The sequence below is a fragment of the Microcebus murinus genome, chromosome 10 (assembly GCF_040939455.1).
Source record: "Microcebus murinus isolate Inina chromosome 10, M.murinus_Inina_mat1.0, whole genome shotgun sequence".
Classification (NCBI taxonomy): domain Eukaryota; kingdom Metazoa; phylum Chordata; class Mammalia; order Primates; family Cheirogaleidae; genus Microcebus; species Microcebus murinus.
Window position 1 is genome coordinate 89,908,634 of NC_134113.1, and position 16,020 is coordinate 89,924,653.

General features: G+C 39.8%; 1 protein-coding gene across 1 annotated transcript in view; it reads left to right on the plus strand.

Annotated features, from left to right (window-relative positions):
- Nucleotides 1-1,772: 1,772 nt before the first annotated feature.
- Nucleotides 1,773-16,020, plus strand: part of LRP6 (LDL receptor related protein 6) — a 188,566-nt gene continuing 174,318 nt past the window's right edge. Inside the window, exon 1 of the mRNA XM_020287629.2 lies at nucleotides 1,773-2,138. Coding sequence (XP_020143218.1) covers nucleotides 2,084-2,138 — 55 coding nt within the window. The 5' untranslated portion in view covers nucleotides 1,773-2,083. The remainder of the gene's footprint in view (nucleotides 2,139-16,020) is intronic.

Below are 16,020 nucleotides of genomic sequence, written 5' to 3' on the forward strand. Positions count from 1 at the left end.
CTCAAGGATTCTCAGTTACTGTGACACCCTTCACCTTGAAAGAGGTGAGAAAGAAAGGAAATGGTCATTTGTAAGCACCTATAATATCAAGCAGTTTATGTATTATTTAATTTAATCCATACTACCAGCCTGAAGGAGGTATTAGCCCCTATTTTACAATCAGGAAAACTGAGGTGCAGTGCATTGAAATATCTTGCCCAAGGTTGGTCACACATCTAATAACTTGTATGGTTTGGATGCTAACCCACATTTTATTCCAAATCTCATGCTTTCTGCATTACTTCATGGTGTCTCCATAGCCTCATCAGCTTCACAGCAATACACTCTTGAGGCTATTGCTGAAAAATCTAGTCTGTTTTCTGTTTTGAGGAAGTCAGAATACAAAACTTGCAGAGTCCTGACCTGTTTCTTGGAAGAAGGTCATTTAAATTAAGAGTGGCTAGACTTTCTCAGGAGAATTTAGGAGAAAGCGACTTGGCTGTTCCTGCTTGTATAGTGCTTACAGACCCACACTGCCTTTGGTTCAGCGTGCATTTCTTGGAGGGAGCAGTGTCTGAAGTCGCAGACCTAGGCTGGGGTCAGGTCTTGCTATTTCCTACTTGCGTGGCCTTGGGTAAGTCATCGAACCTCTAACATGCTCATTTTCCTCCTCTGTGCAATGAAGATAGTAAGTAATAAACCTGCCTCACCTCAGGCACTTTTGACTGTCAAATCTGATAATGTGTGTAAGCGCTAGTAAAAGCCAATGTCACCGAGATGTTTGTAATACTGTGGTAGCAGCTCCACTTTCTTGTCCATCAGCCTCCAGGTAAGGGCTTGTGACAGCTGGGCAGAATGCACCCGATGGCCCCATCAGGGTTAATTCTTGGAGTGTCTCTACCTAGACTGAAGCCTGCCAGGTGATTTCAGGAGGCGTCTGGGCCATTACTCCTGAATGCCCAGTGCACCGGGAGCCGCAGAGGCTGTGCACAGTCAAATTCTGGGGAATCCTTTCCTTCCCAAGCGTGCCAAATGTTCATTATTCCATGCAATTTGTAAAATCCCAACTACAGTTTTGTCCAACTGTCCCTTTGCTCTGTCTTAGGTGCCGACGCATTTACCTTGGAATTTTATCTGCCAGTTTAGAAATCTTTAGTTCTCGTCGGGGTTAATTCTGGGGGCAATCTGTTCTTCTGGGAAGCCAAGAGAAAATGAAAATCTGTTTTGAACAGGCGTTTGAACATCCTTCACCAGACGCACGCTTAAAGGCAGCGTCGCCGCGTTAGTTTTTATTTTCCTAAATAAAGAAAGAAAAAAGATGCGTAGACAATTTCCCGAAGACCGAGCTCATCACCGCCTCGACGCGAGGCTGCGGCTCGGCGGCTCCCGGCCCGCCGCCCCCGACCCCGCCACAGCGGCAGCGACGAGCCCGGCCGGCCCGACCGGCGGCGGCCGCACAAAGAGCCAGGCAGGCGGCGGCCCGGCCGAGCCGCAGAAAGTAGTCCCGACCACGCCGGCTCCAATGTTGTTCGACGTCGCCTCACGTCCTCCGCGGGGAGGGCCGCAGCGGCCGGCCCGGGAAAGAATCCCATTGGAATGCGCCGCCCGGGAGGCCGTTTTCCTCCAGCTCGCCTCTACCGGTCCGGCCCATCTCCCGGGGTCTCCACGCAGGGGCCGTGCGCGCGGCCCCCGACTTCTCCTCCTGGCTGCACGGGCGGCAGCGCCGAGGAGGGGGCGCGCCCGCGCGCAGGGACACGGCGGCGGCGGCGGCGGCGGCCGTATCCCTGCGCCGCGTCCCTGCGCCGCTGCGCGAGAGGAAGCGGCTGAATGAGGAGCCGCGCGGGGGAAGCGGGGCGCCGGGGGAGGAGGCGGCGGCGGGATGGGAGCAGACGCTGGCGTCGCGCGAGCCCGGGGCAGAGCGGCGCGCTAGGGAGGGCGGCGGCGGCGCGCGCGGAGCCTTGACGTGCGCCTTTCTTTCTTCTCTGTCTGGGAGGCTGGGAAGCATGAGCGTGCAGACCTGCCGCTGCGGCGGCCGCCCCGGCTCCTCGCCTCCCCCTCTTCTGGCCGCCCCTCGCCGGTGAGAGGAGAGAACGCGAGAGGGAAGATGGGGGCCGTCCTGAGGAGCCTCCTGGCCTGCAGTTTCTGTGTGCTCCTGAGAGGTGGGAAGTGTGCGTGTGTGTGTGGAGGGGGCACGGGAAAGTTGGTGGGGTTTGGGGGGAGGTGGCCTTGTTTTGTGTGTCTGGGGGAGGGGAGGGACGGGGGAGGGATAGGGGGAGAGAAGCGAGGAGAGGCCTGGTCGTGGAGGAGAGAGGGAGAAAGGGGCCCGGGAGCGGGCTGCGCGCACCGCCCGGCCACAATGCGGACCCTTGCCTGGCTTTCCAGACCTCATCTGGGCAGATCGGAGCCGCAGTCCCGGCTGCTGGCCCTTGCGAACCCCCGGCACCCCACTCTTTCGGAATGACTGAGTGTCCGTGTGCCTCTTTCTGCCTGGAGTCATCAGGAAAAAGGGTCTTTGTACGGATTGTGGCTTTTTAAAATGTTGGAGCCCCAAGATGCTTTCACATTGGGCTTCTCCCTCGAAGCCCCCCTTCTCTGGGTCTCTTAGGTGAACTTTTAAAGCCCTCTCCCAATTTTTCCAGGCTTTGTTACAGCTGATAATTGGCTTCCGTTTGGGATGTAATGGTCCTGGGTGAGAGCGCAGTTGGAAAGTGGTTCTGGGGTTATAGGTCGAGCCGTTCAGCTTTGGGAATCTTCTGGGCTTCAGCCCATACTAAAACAGACACGTTGCCCTTGTAACCTCTGGTATTCAGGGCTTGCCCCTATTTTCGGAGTATGCAAGTGTACAGTTGGCACCAAGTGGGAAAGTCATCCTTGCGTGAAGGGTAGCCGGTCCGGGGACCTAAATTACCATTTGCCGTGCACCCCATGGGGCTGCTTGGCACTTTGGTAAATAACATAGACTGTTCTGGGTAATTTGCTCTGGGAATCGTTTAAATTCGGTGGTCCTGTGATGTTCCGAATTGGACTGCAGAACTGACACGTACGCTGTGACTTTTATTTTGTGACAGTTCACAAGGTTTTTTGACTGGCCCACATGATTTTTGATAGCTCCTCTTAAACTTGTTAGTGTTGAAGTTGAGTCTGATGCTATTGAACATTTACCAGTAGAGGAATTTAAAAGCATTGCTTGATGCAGCAGCTTGTAGTTTTGGTTTTGTTGAAATTCTCACTGGTTTTCATGGTCAGTTCTTTTCAGTTGTGGGACCACCGGAGTCTCTGCAGATTTTTAGGTATTTAACAAACTAAACTTTTGTTAAGTCTGCTCAAATTTGCGAAGTTTACAGAACACGATTAGTAACTAATGATCTTATGACAGGTGTGTCATTTCTGTGTGTACGGTGTATATATATTTTTGGAGGAGAGTGACTTTTTTTTGAGGAGGAGGAATTTTTTGTTTTAGTTACTCTATAATCACCATCATGATGTTTCCATGATATATGATTTATACTTAATAATTACTACTTACTGTGAGCATGTTCCAAACTATGGCCACATGTAAAACCTAGACAGATAGTGCTCATTTGATTTTCATGACAGAGAATTTAATGCAGTATTATGTACTTGTGAGGTTTAATATCTGTTTATTTTATAGTATACACTATTGGAAAGGGTTTTGCCATACCTGTGAGAAACAATTATAGTCGACATAAGAATTATGTATCTATTTCAAGACAGAAGATTAACGGAGCTAACAAATAGGAGAACCACCTGATTGGTTAGAGTCTTGGGGAAATCTAAATCTATAATTTGGGATGCTTCTGGTTGCCCAGTTGTATTTCTTGTAGGGGAAGGGTGTGATGCAAATACTGTTTGTTTATTTTAACACTGGGATTGATTCCAGAGTTGGGTTTGTTCATTACTGGAGTTTAGAGAAGTTGCACTTGCAGTACTGTTTGGAGGTATGATATTATGTAACAAGAGCTAGAAGAGGTAATAGTTTAAATTGTGTCATTTCCACAAGCAAAGTTTTCCAAAAGTGGAACTCTTTTTAATTGTAGCAAAATAATGGTATAAGGTGGTCTTTGTATTTAACAGTACTGTGCTTAACAGTGAGTACATATTATTTGTACTAACAGTCTCTTTTTTTGTTTATAATTTAGATTTTCTTCACTTCTGGATATTGTCATCCTGTTATACTAATGATACTTAACCTTGGACTCCAAGGAAAAAAATGTGATTGATTTGTTGCTTTTAGATAATTTTTCTTCACAGAAGAGTTGGAGCTTTAACATTGCATGTTTGGTTATGTAAGAGTTTGGGAGAACATTTGTCTGGTAGCTCTGTTTAATCAATAGCTGAAAGCCAGAGAATGCTGTTATCATTAGTGCTGCTTCCCTATCTCTGTCTTCAGGTGACAGGGTGTAATGGAAAGATTTGGGAGTTTCAACATCAAAATGTTGGGTTTAAAGCCCAGGCTTCACTGTATTGTAACTATGGTTCTGCTCTGGTCAACTTCTGTGGATCTCAGGGTTTTTTTTTTTTTTTTTTTTTGAGACAGTCTTGCTCTTTTGCCCTGGGTGGAGTACAGTGGTGTCATCATAGCTGACTGCAACCTCCAACTACTGGGTTCAAATGATCCTCCTGCCTCCTGCGTTGCTGGAACTACAGGCACATGCCACCAAGCCCAGTTAATTTTTCTATTTTTTGTAGAAACAGGGTTTCACTCTTGCTCAGGCTGGTCTCGAACTCCTGAGCTCAGGTGATCCTCCTGCCTCGGCCTCCTAGAGTGTTAGGATTGCAGACGTGAGCCATGCACCTGGCCTGGATCTCAGTTTCTTTACCTGTGAAACGTGGGTAATGATAACTCTAATTTGCAGAGTTATTCGGTGTATTGAATGAAGTAATGAAAATGCTTTGCAGATATTATTTTTTGTTACAATTTTTTTTTTTTTTAATTAAGTCAAACAAGTTATAGAATGTTACAATTTTTGATTGTTTATGAACATATCCTCAAATGCTGGGGATTTGAGATTTAGTTTGTAAGAGCCATGAATTCTTAAAGGTGAAAGGTATCTTGACCATTCGAGTTTAACCACTTTATTTGTAAGTGGGGAAACTCAGATTCAGAGCTATTATAATTTGATCAAGATTCTACAGCGAATTGTAGAACAGAGATTTATTATTCATTTTTTAGTAAATATGTATGGAATACCTACTATATATCAGCCTCTGGTACAGTGGAGAGCAGAACAGACATGGTCTCAGCTCTAAAGGACCTCACAATTTAGGATGCCATTCTCACCACTCTCATAAGTTCCATTCAGGCACTGATGAGAAAAAATAATATTTGATTTTCTAGAGAAAATATTTTTGATAAGAATATAAATTGGAATATCATGAGTATGTATAGTCTGTGTAAATACCACACCTTAGCTTTTTTTTGAGAAGGCTTTTGTTACATAAAAATTCTTTGCTACTTTTTTGTTTTGCTTTGATGGGGTGGTGGTAAATACTGTCAGAACAAACACTAATGTTTCCCATCTTAAAGTAAAGCTTTTTACTTTAAAATGATGTGTTATAAGGTCTTGGGGAGGTAGAATGAATTTTGGAATGGGAATCAGAATTAAGTTATGGCTCTAAATTTGCCATTAGCTAACTGCGTGACCTTGGGCAAGTCACTTAATCTCTGTACACTTTATTTGGAAATTCATAATTCATGTTAACATGTTAAGGGCCCTGAGAAGTCTTGAGGTAAAGGACCAGTTTTAACTTTGTTTAACCCAATATTTCCCAGACTTGACAATTTTTTCATAAATCCTTTTAACATTCTGTTGAACCTTTGTTCAAAGAACCACACTTGGAGAGAACTTGGACTAGGTAATCATTTAAGTATTAGATTGATATATACTATATCAATATTTCATATAGTTCAATCTTGTATTTTTATCCCTCTTACTTACTTGGCCTTAGGTTTGCTCATATGGCTAGAGAATAATTTGGTTATGAAACTTTAAGGTTTTAGTTCATTGTTATCAGAAGGGCTAACTGATTTCCCAGGGTTCAGTTTTTCAGAGAATATTTTTCTTTGGTTTAATTGGAGGCTTTTCAATGTGTTGAATGGAACTACTGTGTCTTTATATCCTTTGGCTATCAGAAAGTACTTTTTTGAATATTGGGGGAGATTCTATGAAGGGATACATAACTGGAAAGTATTTTACAAGAACTTGTATTTTTGTTTGACTATTTTGAACATATTGGAAAAACAAGACAGGTTGTAGTGCTATTTAGGCCATGGGTAAGTACTCTGAGAAAAATCCATTCTCATCATGGAAATTTTATCTAAAGTTTGTATTTGGAAAAGATCATAAAAGAGGGTGCTATAGCAGAAAGGTATGGGTTTTATTGTCAAACAGGCAAGGTTCGAATTTTCTGCCACTTTATGTAGCTTTGGACAAGTTACTTAGCCTTAATTTCCTCTCCAGTTAGATGGGGATAGTAACTTACAAGATTTTTCTGAGAAGTGGTAAGATATGAAGGGGTAATACAGTGCACAATTAATAGTAGACATTGAATAAATGGTTGCCATTATTAAGATGGCCAGATTAAAAGAAACGTCAATGCTTGGGAAAGACTGGTAGAACATTGTGTCTACTATGTTTTAGGTACTGTTTTTGGCAGTTGACAGTTTTAGGCCAGTGGGCTTTGAACTTTTTTTGACTCTTCTGTGACTGAAATAAAAGCTCCATGAAATACTTTTACTTTTGACATTTTCTATTTTGTTTCATGTAAAATAGAATGGCAACTACTAAATTTATTTTACCTTCTAAAGGGTTGCAACCATAACACTTTTTAGGTGATGATTATTATTAAATAAGCTAGAGAATAGATCAGTTCATTGTGATACTTATTTACTTATTAAACAGCTAAGGATGGGCAAAATAATTTTATCAAAACATTCTCTAATTGAGAAATTATTTATTTACAGTAATTAAAATTATTGAATTGACAGACTTCTCCAAGCAGAATCGATAGATGCTATACTGAGTTCCCACATTGCATGTTTCACTTTTTGTATGCATGTTTTTCTTCTGTAAAATAAGCCTCATCTTTTTTTTTTTTTTTTGAGACAGAGTCTTGCTTTGTTGCCCAGGCTAGAGTGAGTGCCGTGGCGTCAGCCTAGCTCACAGCAACCTCAAACTCCTGGGCTTAAGCAATCCTGCTGCCTCAACCTCCTGAGTAGCTGGGACTACAGGCATGTACCACCATGCCCGGCTAATTTTTTCTATATATATTAGTTGGCCAATTAATTTCTTTCTATTTATAGTAAAGATGGGGTCTCGCTCTTGCTCAGGCTGATTTCAAACTCCTGACCTTGAGCAATCTGCCTTCCTCGGCCTCCCAGAATGCTAGGATTACAGGCGTGAGTTGCTGCGCCTGGCCATAAGCCTCGTCTTAATGAATAAAACATTACTTCATGTGAATAACTTTGTTGTTTCAGCTCACTGCAACCTCAGACTCCGGCCTGGGCTTAAGTGACACTCCTGCCTCAGCATCCTGAGTAGCTAAGATTACAGGTGTGCAACACTATGCCCAGATAATTTTTAAATTTTTTATGGAGATGGGGGTCTCACTATGTTGCCCAGGCTGGTCTCAAACTGCTAGCCTCAAGTGATCCTCTGGCCTTGGCTTCCCAAAGCCTTGGATTACAGGCGTGAGCCACTGCATCAGGTTTATTGTGAATAAATTTGAAATTTAGTCAAATACATGGAATAGGCAGCCTAAGATACAAGCTATTTGCTCTTAAAATTATTTCTTAGAATACAAATTCTCATGTATTGTGTAAGAAATTGACCATACAAGGAAAACACTGTTATTAGATAGTAGTAGCATATGCTTTTATTTTTCCAGTTGTTTGTATTATTTGTAGCAGTAATTATTCTTGTCAAAGGGTCAAGCTGTTCAGGCAATATTAAAGAAATATCTAGAAAATATTAAAATGTGCTTGGGCTCTGTTTGGTGAAAATTATTGATACTTTGATGCTGTGATCCTGTTAGCTGTAATATAACTTGTTAGTTTTAGTTTCTGCGATACCTTTTTCAGAAGGACCATGTGTAAATACTTAGATATTTTGGAAGTAATTTCAGGAGGATATTGGGGATGTGGAATGAAATATTGTTAGGCAAAAAACTGCATTTAGTTATGTAAGTTGTAATTGACCACCGGCCTAGAGTTATTGATGAGGTTCTTAATAAAAGTAAAAAGGCAGAGGTTAATATGGTCAGCAGTCGTCATTTTTTTTCAGGAAAAATAGTTACCCAAACATTGTAAAACTGTACCTGTATCACATTATGTATGTTTGAACAGGAGGCTATGGCCTTAGTCATTGTTTTATCACACTAGACCTAAACTGCAAGAAGTAATGGATTATAGGAATAGAAGTCTTCCTCATTATTGGCTTGCTTTATTGGTAGGTGTAATTTAAGTACTCTGTATTCATATATCCAGTTTAAAGATACCATATTTTGCAAATCTGAGAAAGCTGACAGCTGAACTTCATTAGCATGAACTCTTAGCTACACGTTGTATGGTCTTTATTTGTAATGTTCTTGATTTATGCTAATGAAGAAATAGCCCTTTGCTGAAAGGTTTCTCGAGTATAGATTTTTTCCCCTTTATATACCACTGTGTGCCAGAGCTTTGCACATATTAGATATTGTTAATTTTACATTTAAAGCAATATAAAAAGATGTGAGGTTTCATGACATTTATATAGTCTCATTTGGATCTTCATTTTGTGTTTTGTCTCAAATTGTTTATTAGACATACTTAAGTTATAAATTTTAACTATTATAAAGATTTCTTAGCACAGATTAGATATGTTAAATAGATTACTCAGAAAAAATCAGCATGTTTATGTCTAAGGTTGAATTTGAAGTGTAGATTATATATTTGTTTTCTGGTTTCAGAATATAACTATTGCATTAATAATGTAATTCATGTTCTCAAGTAATTTTTTGATCCAGTTTTGTGGAGATATAATTCACATACCACAAAAATCTCCATTTTAAAGAGTCTAAATTCCAGTTTTTAGTATTACTCGCAAGATAACCATCACCACTATCTAATTCCAGAACATTTTCATCACCCTGCAAAAAACCCCTGTATATCTTAGCAGTCACTTCGCAATTCCCCTTTCTCCCAGCCTCTGGTAACCATGATTCTACTTTCTGCCTCTATGGATGTACCTATTCTGAATATTTCATATGAGTGGAATATAGGCCAGGCGCAGTGAGTGACTCATGTCTGTAATCCTTACACTTTGGGAAGCCAAGGCTGAAGGAGTGCTTGAGGCCAGGAGTTTGAGACCATCCTGGGCAACATAGTGAGACCCTGTCTCTACAAAAAATAAAAAAAATTAATGGGACTTGGTGGCACATGCCAGTAGTCCCAGCAACTTGGAAGGCTGAGGCAGGAGAATTGCTTGAGCCTAGATGTTGGAGGTGCAGAGAGCTAGATGACACCACTGCACTCTAGCCCAGGCAACAGAGTGTGACCTGTCTCAAAGAAAAAAAAAAAAAGGGAATATAGTATGTGGACTTTTGTGTCTAGCTTCTTTCACTTAGTATAATGTTTTCACAGTTCATCCATGTTGTGGCATGTATCAATATTCCATTCTTTTTTAAGGGTGAATTGTATTGCAGAATATATGAAGTACTTTTGAATGAGTGTGGATTTGATTATTGGAGTCTTTACCTTGAGAAATCATTTCTGAAATCTCAGCTTTTGAAGTTACTGAAATAGACATTAAAAATCTTAAGTTCCTGTTTTTCTGCTGTAGAAGCACTCAGTAGTTCACCAGCATGTTTCTTAATAGCCCTGTTATGAATATCCCTGTAACCTTTTACCAAATTTATATCTAGAGTAATAGGATGGAGGGATATTAGAAATGACTTGGTACAACTTTTTATTTTAGAAATCAGAAAGATGAATGACTAAGGCTAGATTGCTGGTACTCACAGTAATTTTGTATGTAGTACTGTATGTATGTACTTAATTTTACCTAGACCGTATGATTTTGAAAATGATACTAATCAGTTTTGATATAGGGCAAAAATGCTAATGTAATTTAGGAGTTTGCAAGTAGGTGGTTTGTATAGTACTATACTGTGAATGAAAACAAATCCAGACTTAGGTAAGGAGAGTTTATTTGAATAGGAGAACATGCTTACTACAGGATCTGTAAGCATCTCAAAATAAAACAGAAAATGGCTTTTCTTTTATAGGGAAGGGTAAGCAAGGCTAGCAGGAACTTTGTGGGACTATGGGCCAAGTGGGTAAGGGTGAGCAGATTGCATGATCAGGATGGTTTAATTGGAAAAAAATTTTTTCTGCAGTCAGCCAATGGTCAGAATGAGGGAGGAAGTTGTTCATCTACTTGCTTAAGCTTAGGGCTAGCCAAGGTTTCTGGGCTTGTGGGAGGAGAGAAGCCTGACTAAAATGTGTTCAAGCCAAGTCAGTGGGTAAGAAATAGGCAATTGTGATGAGCACTTGTTAGTCTCCTTTTTGTTTAAAACAAAATCTATGACTATTAGGGGTAGAATAAGAGTCTTTGTGGACTTGGATTTGGCCTGATTATGTACGTAGGTGTTGCAAGAATAGTAATTTACCATATAGGTCTTTAAGTTTGCTTGAAGTTTTTTAAGGAATCTCAGATTGGACTTTAAAAAGCCTTTTGAGGCTAGGGAAGTAAGTCAAGAACTCACTTGACTTGTGAGGTTTCACCTGCAGTTATCAATAGATTTGGGTGAATTCCTGTTTTCTTGAGGTTCTTAAAATATTCTAGGGTGTCTGGACCTGTCAGGAAGTGATCTTAATTTGCCTATAAGTTGGGAACTGGGTAAGCTGGGTAGATACCAGGCCAGTTTTCCTAAGAGGACTATAAGCAATGGCTCATAAAGTCAGCTGTAGCTTCTTAAAAGTGCCTGGTCATATTTGATTAACACAGTGACTGCCATGTGAGTTGTATTTAACTTAGGCTAGTTTAGAACCTAAAAATGTGGATTGCAATGCATATAACTCACATAGAAAACAATAAAAAAATAACAAATTCGAAAGGATCATTTTGTTTTAATAAACCACTGTGGCCCCAGGGAAAACATTTTTTTTTTCTAGTATGGCAGTCAATATGTTAAATGAGTATCATTTTTAAATACAGCATTCCAGTCAAAGCCTTGTTTGCATAACTAATATTTCCAACTAGAATGCAGACTCATGGTGTCTATGCAAGTAGCTATATTGCCATGAAAATAAGAATACTCAGTAATTTGGAGAAAAGCATAAATGTTTTATTTTGGTTTACAGAAATATGGTCTGCTTAAATTGTTGTGACTTATAGACAGCTTAAGAGAAAAGAGAAGGGTTCCTTATATCCAGAAAATAGGACACTAAAGCATCAGCAATATTTTAAACAAAACCCATAATCATCCTTCATCAGTTTATTCAGTCCTGTGTAATTAATTCTTGTTCTTCTGGATCTGTATTAGCAGTCTAATGAACCCATCTGTTCCTCTGCTAGCTATCTGGAAATCCTGACTCAGTCCACTAGTGAGGTCTCAAAGTTATTTAAGTGATGCCATCAGTAGCTTGTGCCTGGCATAGCCCTTTTCATTGAAGAGAAGTACTCTGGTCTGTAGCTGATTTGCAGGTGCTTTCAGGGAGGCATCAGAGTAAAACAAGAAACTATCTATGAATATCAAAAGACTTAAAATGGTGGTGATTAAACTATTACTGATAATCTTAAAAGTGAAATATCTCATGAGAATTTGTTACAGAAAATAATGTAGTTGACAAAGGGAGTCAGGTAGTTTTTTGTAGCATGTAAACCAAAGTCAAGTAAATCCAAAAAAGTGTTAGAATATCTTAAACGCATAATGATTAACCTTATTTTAAAAACCAGTGGATAGAATATTTTATTTATGAATATAGATGAACATAGTCTTAGAAGAGAAAAAGACTTAAGATATATAATAATCCTGAGACATAATGTAACATGAGTATCTCAAGCATATATAGAGTATATCAAGATTATCAAGCAAAAAGATTTAGTCAGAGGCTGGGCGCGGTGGTTCACACCTGAAATCCTAGCACTCTGGGAGGCTGAGACAGGAGGATTGCTCAAGGTCAGGACTTCCAAACCAGCCTGAACAAGAGCAAGACCCTGTCTCTACTAAAAATAGAAAGAAATTAATTGGCCAACTAAATGATTTAGAAAAATTTAGCTGGGCATGGTGGCGCATGCCTGTAGTCCCAGCTATTCGGGAGGCTGAGGCAGAAGGATTGCTTGAGCCCAGGAGTTTGAGGTTGCTGTGAGCTAGGCTGACACCATGGCACTCTAGCCTGGGCAACAGAGTGAGACTCTGTCTCAAAAAGAAAAGAAAAAAAAGATTTAGTTAGTCTGGAGTAGGTTCTTAACATCTGAGCAATAGAATTCTGAGTAAGTGATGTGAATTCTCAATTGAGAACCACTGGCCTACCTAGAAAATACTGTATTCAAATTAAAGAGGTCAAATTGTGACCAAGTTAACATTAAGAAAAAAACCCCTGAAATTATGACTAACGACACTAATACTGTTGTCTAATGTTAGGCATAGTGGCAAGACTCTGATCAATAGACATGAACAATGAGGGGGCATTGATGAATTTCTAGGAACTTCTTACCTTCCTAGAACTTCTGAAATATTCATATTGATAGCATTTTATCCATACAAGCTTAACTCAGGGAGGGTAGGCATCTCTTTTGATTTGACAATGCTTCCCGTATAAATCATAACATTTGGCCAAATAAGCAATTAGTTTTAACATCTCTGTTTTACTAGGTGAAAGAATAAATTCTTTGTGATTTTCTGAGGGTCACCTGGGAAATTTCAAAGAAGTTGTTGGTGCAAGAAGCATTATTTAGGATTTAATTTTGAAAAGGCAGTATGTATGTCAAAAGTCATCAGGAGGTTTGAACACTTGATGAAATAGTATCATGGGTCAGTGAGAAAAAAAGTACTTGACTACATATTTAACCAAAGTGACAAAAGGAGAAAAAAAACATTTAAAAAATTAAATATAGGATGTAACGTGGTGGTGAGGAATCTTAACTCTTTCAAAAGTGAGAATACTTTCTTAAATAATGAAGGACACAATACAGTCAGCAACAAGCTAGGGAATTTTGGTAAGATACAGAGTCTTTGCTTTCTAGAGAGATTATTCAGAAGGCAAAGAAAAATATTTTATAACCTCTTTATTAAGAGTAGACTAATAACCTAAGAAAATTGGTAATTTTAACAGAGAAAACCAAAATCTAGTTTGGCATGAGTATAATATTTGATACTAAAGCACTTTTAATAATCTTACAAATAAACCCATCAGATCTTAGCCAGCTTTGACCATGGCACATAAAATTCCTTTTTCATGAGCTTTTATAACTTTCTATATCCATTTGGGTTTTGTCCTATCTTTTCCTCTTTCTCATTTTGGAACAATTAGTCATTTTACTTTAGGACAAAATTGTTTTCTTTTTTCGTATCAAAAACACACTTGCATATCTTCCATACAAAGTTGTTCCTTTCTGTCACAATTTCTCTTAGTATTGTTTACATGTAAGATAATAACTTCTTACAATTATAGTAACTGCTGTTTTACAGGGAAAACTATGAGATGGATAATTGTGAAACTGTCGTAGACCAGCATTTTATAGTGAACTAGCAGAGCTTTTATTATACATCTTTCAACTTTTTATAGCCTTATACTTCCTGATGGTACAACTTCTCAATGAGGTAAAAATGAGTATGTTCAATAATAGACTCAAATGTATGTAGCTTCTCAGTACTGTAAAAATAAGAGGTAAAAAACTATGTAAACTTGAAATTATGCTTCAGTGTTCTGTTTTACTTAGAAATGATACAGGTTTTTAATGAATATCCATGAATTAATTTAATGTAAGTCTAAGATTTAAGTTACCAAAGATTTTGGAAAGTATCTTTAAGTTGGCTTATTACAAAACATAATTTCTGTTGAAATAAAGTTTGTCAGATTAATGATTCAATTCAGTCAAATATAAATGCAGGTGTAATGCTAGTTTATTTGATCAATAAACCTGTACAAGTTTAGAAAGAATATAATCCAAGAGTAAAAATCTATGTTTGTGTTATACTTAATGCCAATAACTGAAAAGACATAGCTGTTTTTATTAAACTAGTCACATTTGCTGGAGATTTACCTAAATTCATGTTAACTTGGATTCTTAAAACTTGGGTAAGTTTCTATAAAGACACTTTTGAAAGTATAAGAAGCTTAATTTCCTTAATTTCTGGAAATCTTAGGAATATTTAATTTATGTGTCTTCAAGCCAATCAGAATAGAGCTCTTTGAAAGGTATTTTATAATCTGATTAGGAACACCTGGAGGTAGGACGCTATACATACATGTATAATGTGTATTATACATATACAGACATACACAAATAGAGAGCTTATACTTCACTTTAAAAGTTTGACTTCACTGGTAGTTTATATAAAAGAACTGGCTCTTGTACTTCCCATCCTTTACATTTTTATTAGATTGTGTTCTGTGCGAATGGGGTAAGTTGAGGTTATCTGCTCAATTTGTAGTCTGAAGTGTTCCCACCAATATTTGTGGAAGAAACCTTTAAGATTTGTTTTGCCCCAGTGTGTAATCATATGGAGACTGTGGACTGAATTTTGCATGAGGGACTGAAGAGAGACCAAGTGGCTTACTGCTTTGATCCCTAGGCCACTGACTGGTACCAGTCTGTGGTCTGTTAGGAAGCAGGCTGTGCAGCAGGAGGTGAGTGGCAAGCAAGTGAAGCTTCATCTGTATTTACAGCCACTCCCCATCACTTGCATCAGGGCACATCTCCACCTCCTGTCAGATCAGCAGTGGCATTAGATTCTTATAGGAATGTGAACCCTACTGTAAACTGCATGCGAGGGATTTAGGTTTTGTGCTTCTTATGAGACTCTAATGCCTGATCTGAGTTGGAGTTAAGGTGGTGATGCTAGTACTCGGGGAGTGGCTGCAAATACAGGTTATCATTAGCAGAGAGGTTTGACTACAAGTAAATGTAATGTGCTTGAATCATCCTGAACCCAACACCTGTGGCCCCTCCCCCCCCCACATCTTTCCCCGTCCATGGAAAAGTTGTCTTTCATGAAACAGTCCTGGTGCCAGAAAGGTGGGGGACCGCTGGCTTACTGGGTGTCTCCAAAGCTCATCTGAGTGGGTAAAAGATCCAGCCCCTTTCCAGCAGCACCCAGTCCCTGAGTCCCTTATGAATCCACTGTAGGAAATAGGGAGCCTGAAGGTCAATTGACTGTGGGGAGTTGAGGGGTTGGAGTGGGAAGGGAAAGGTGTAATAGGGATGGCTAGGGGGGATTGAGGAGGTGTAGATGGCGTTGAAGGGGCTAGGTCAAAGGATTCAAGGGAGCTGAAGGGAAGGTTGAAGGAGGAAGGAAGAATGGGGAATGATGAGAAAAAAGAGAGAGGCCTCAGGTGAGCCAGCTTAAGTTTCTCAAGGAGAATATTGAGGTTCTAAATTTTCTTTAGTAAAATTTTGCTGTTTTTGAAGATACTGAACTAAATAAGTGCTGTAATGGCAAAGCATGTAGTCAGTGGGAGAAGAAAAGGGAGGGCATCTGATGTAGTGAAAACTTCCTATGGGATTAGATAATTAAATCATATACAAGAATTAAAAGGAACTAGGAAAGAGTACTCCTTTGTGAGGAGCCAAGGAAATTCCCTTTTGTAATCTCCCCTAGAGGAGTCGAGGGAAAACAAAAGTGTCACAGAAGAGCAAGGTATATTCCTGCTCAAGGGTCAGGGAGACCCACAGAAACAATTTCTTTGCTTGAAACAGTCAAAGTAACCCCTTACTGTGTTGCAACAGACAAGATGTCTGGACCATTGGTTCAAGAGTTCTCAAGGGGCCGGACGCGGTGGTCACATAATCCTAGCTCTCTGGGAGGCCGAGGCGA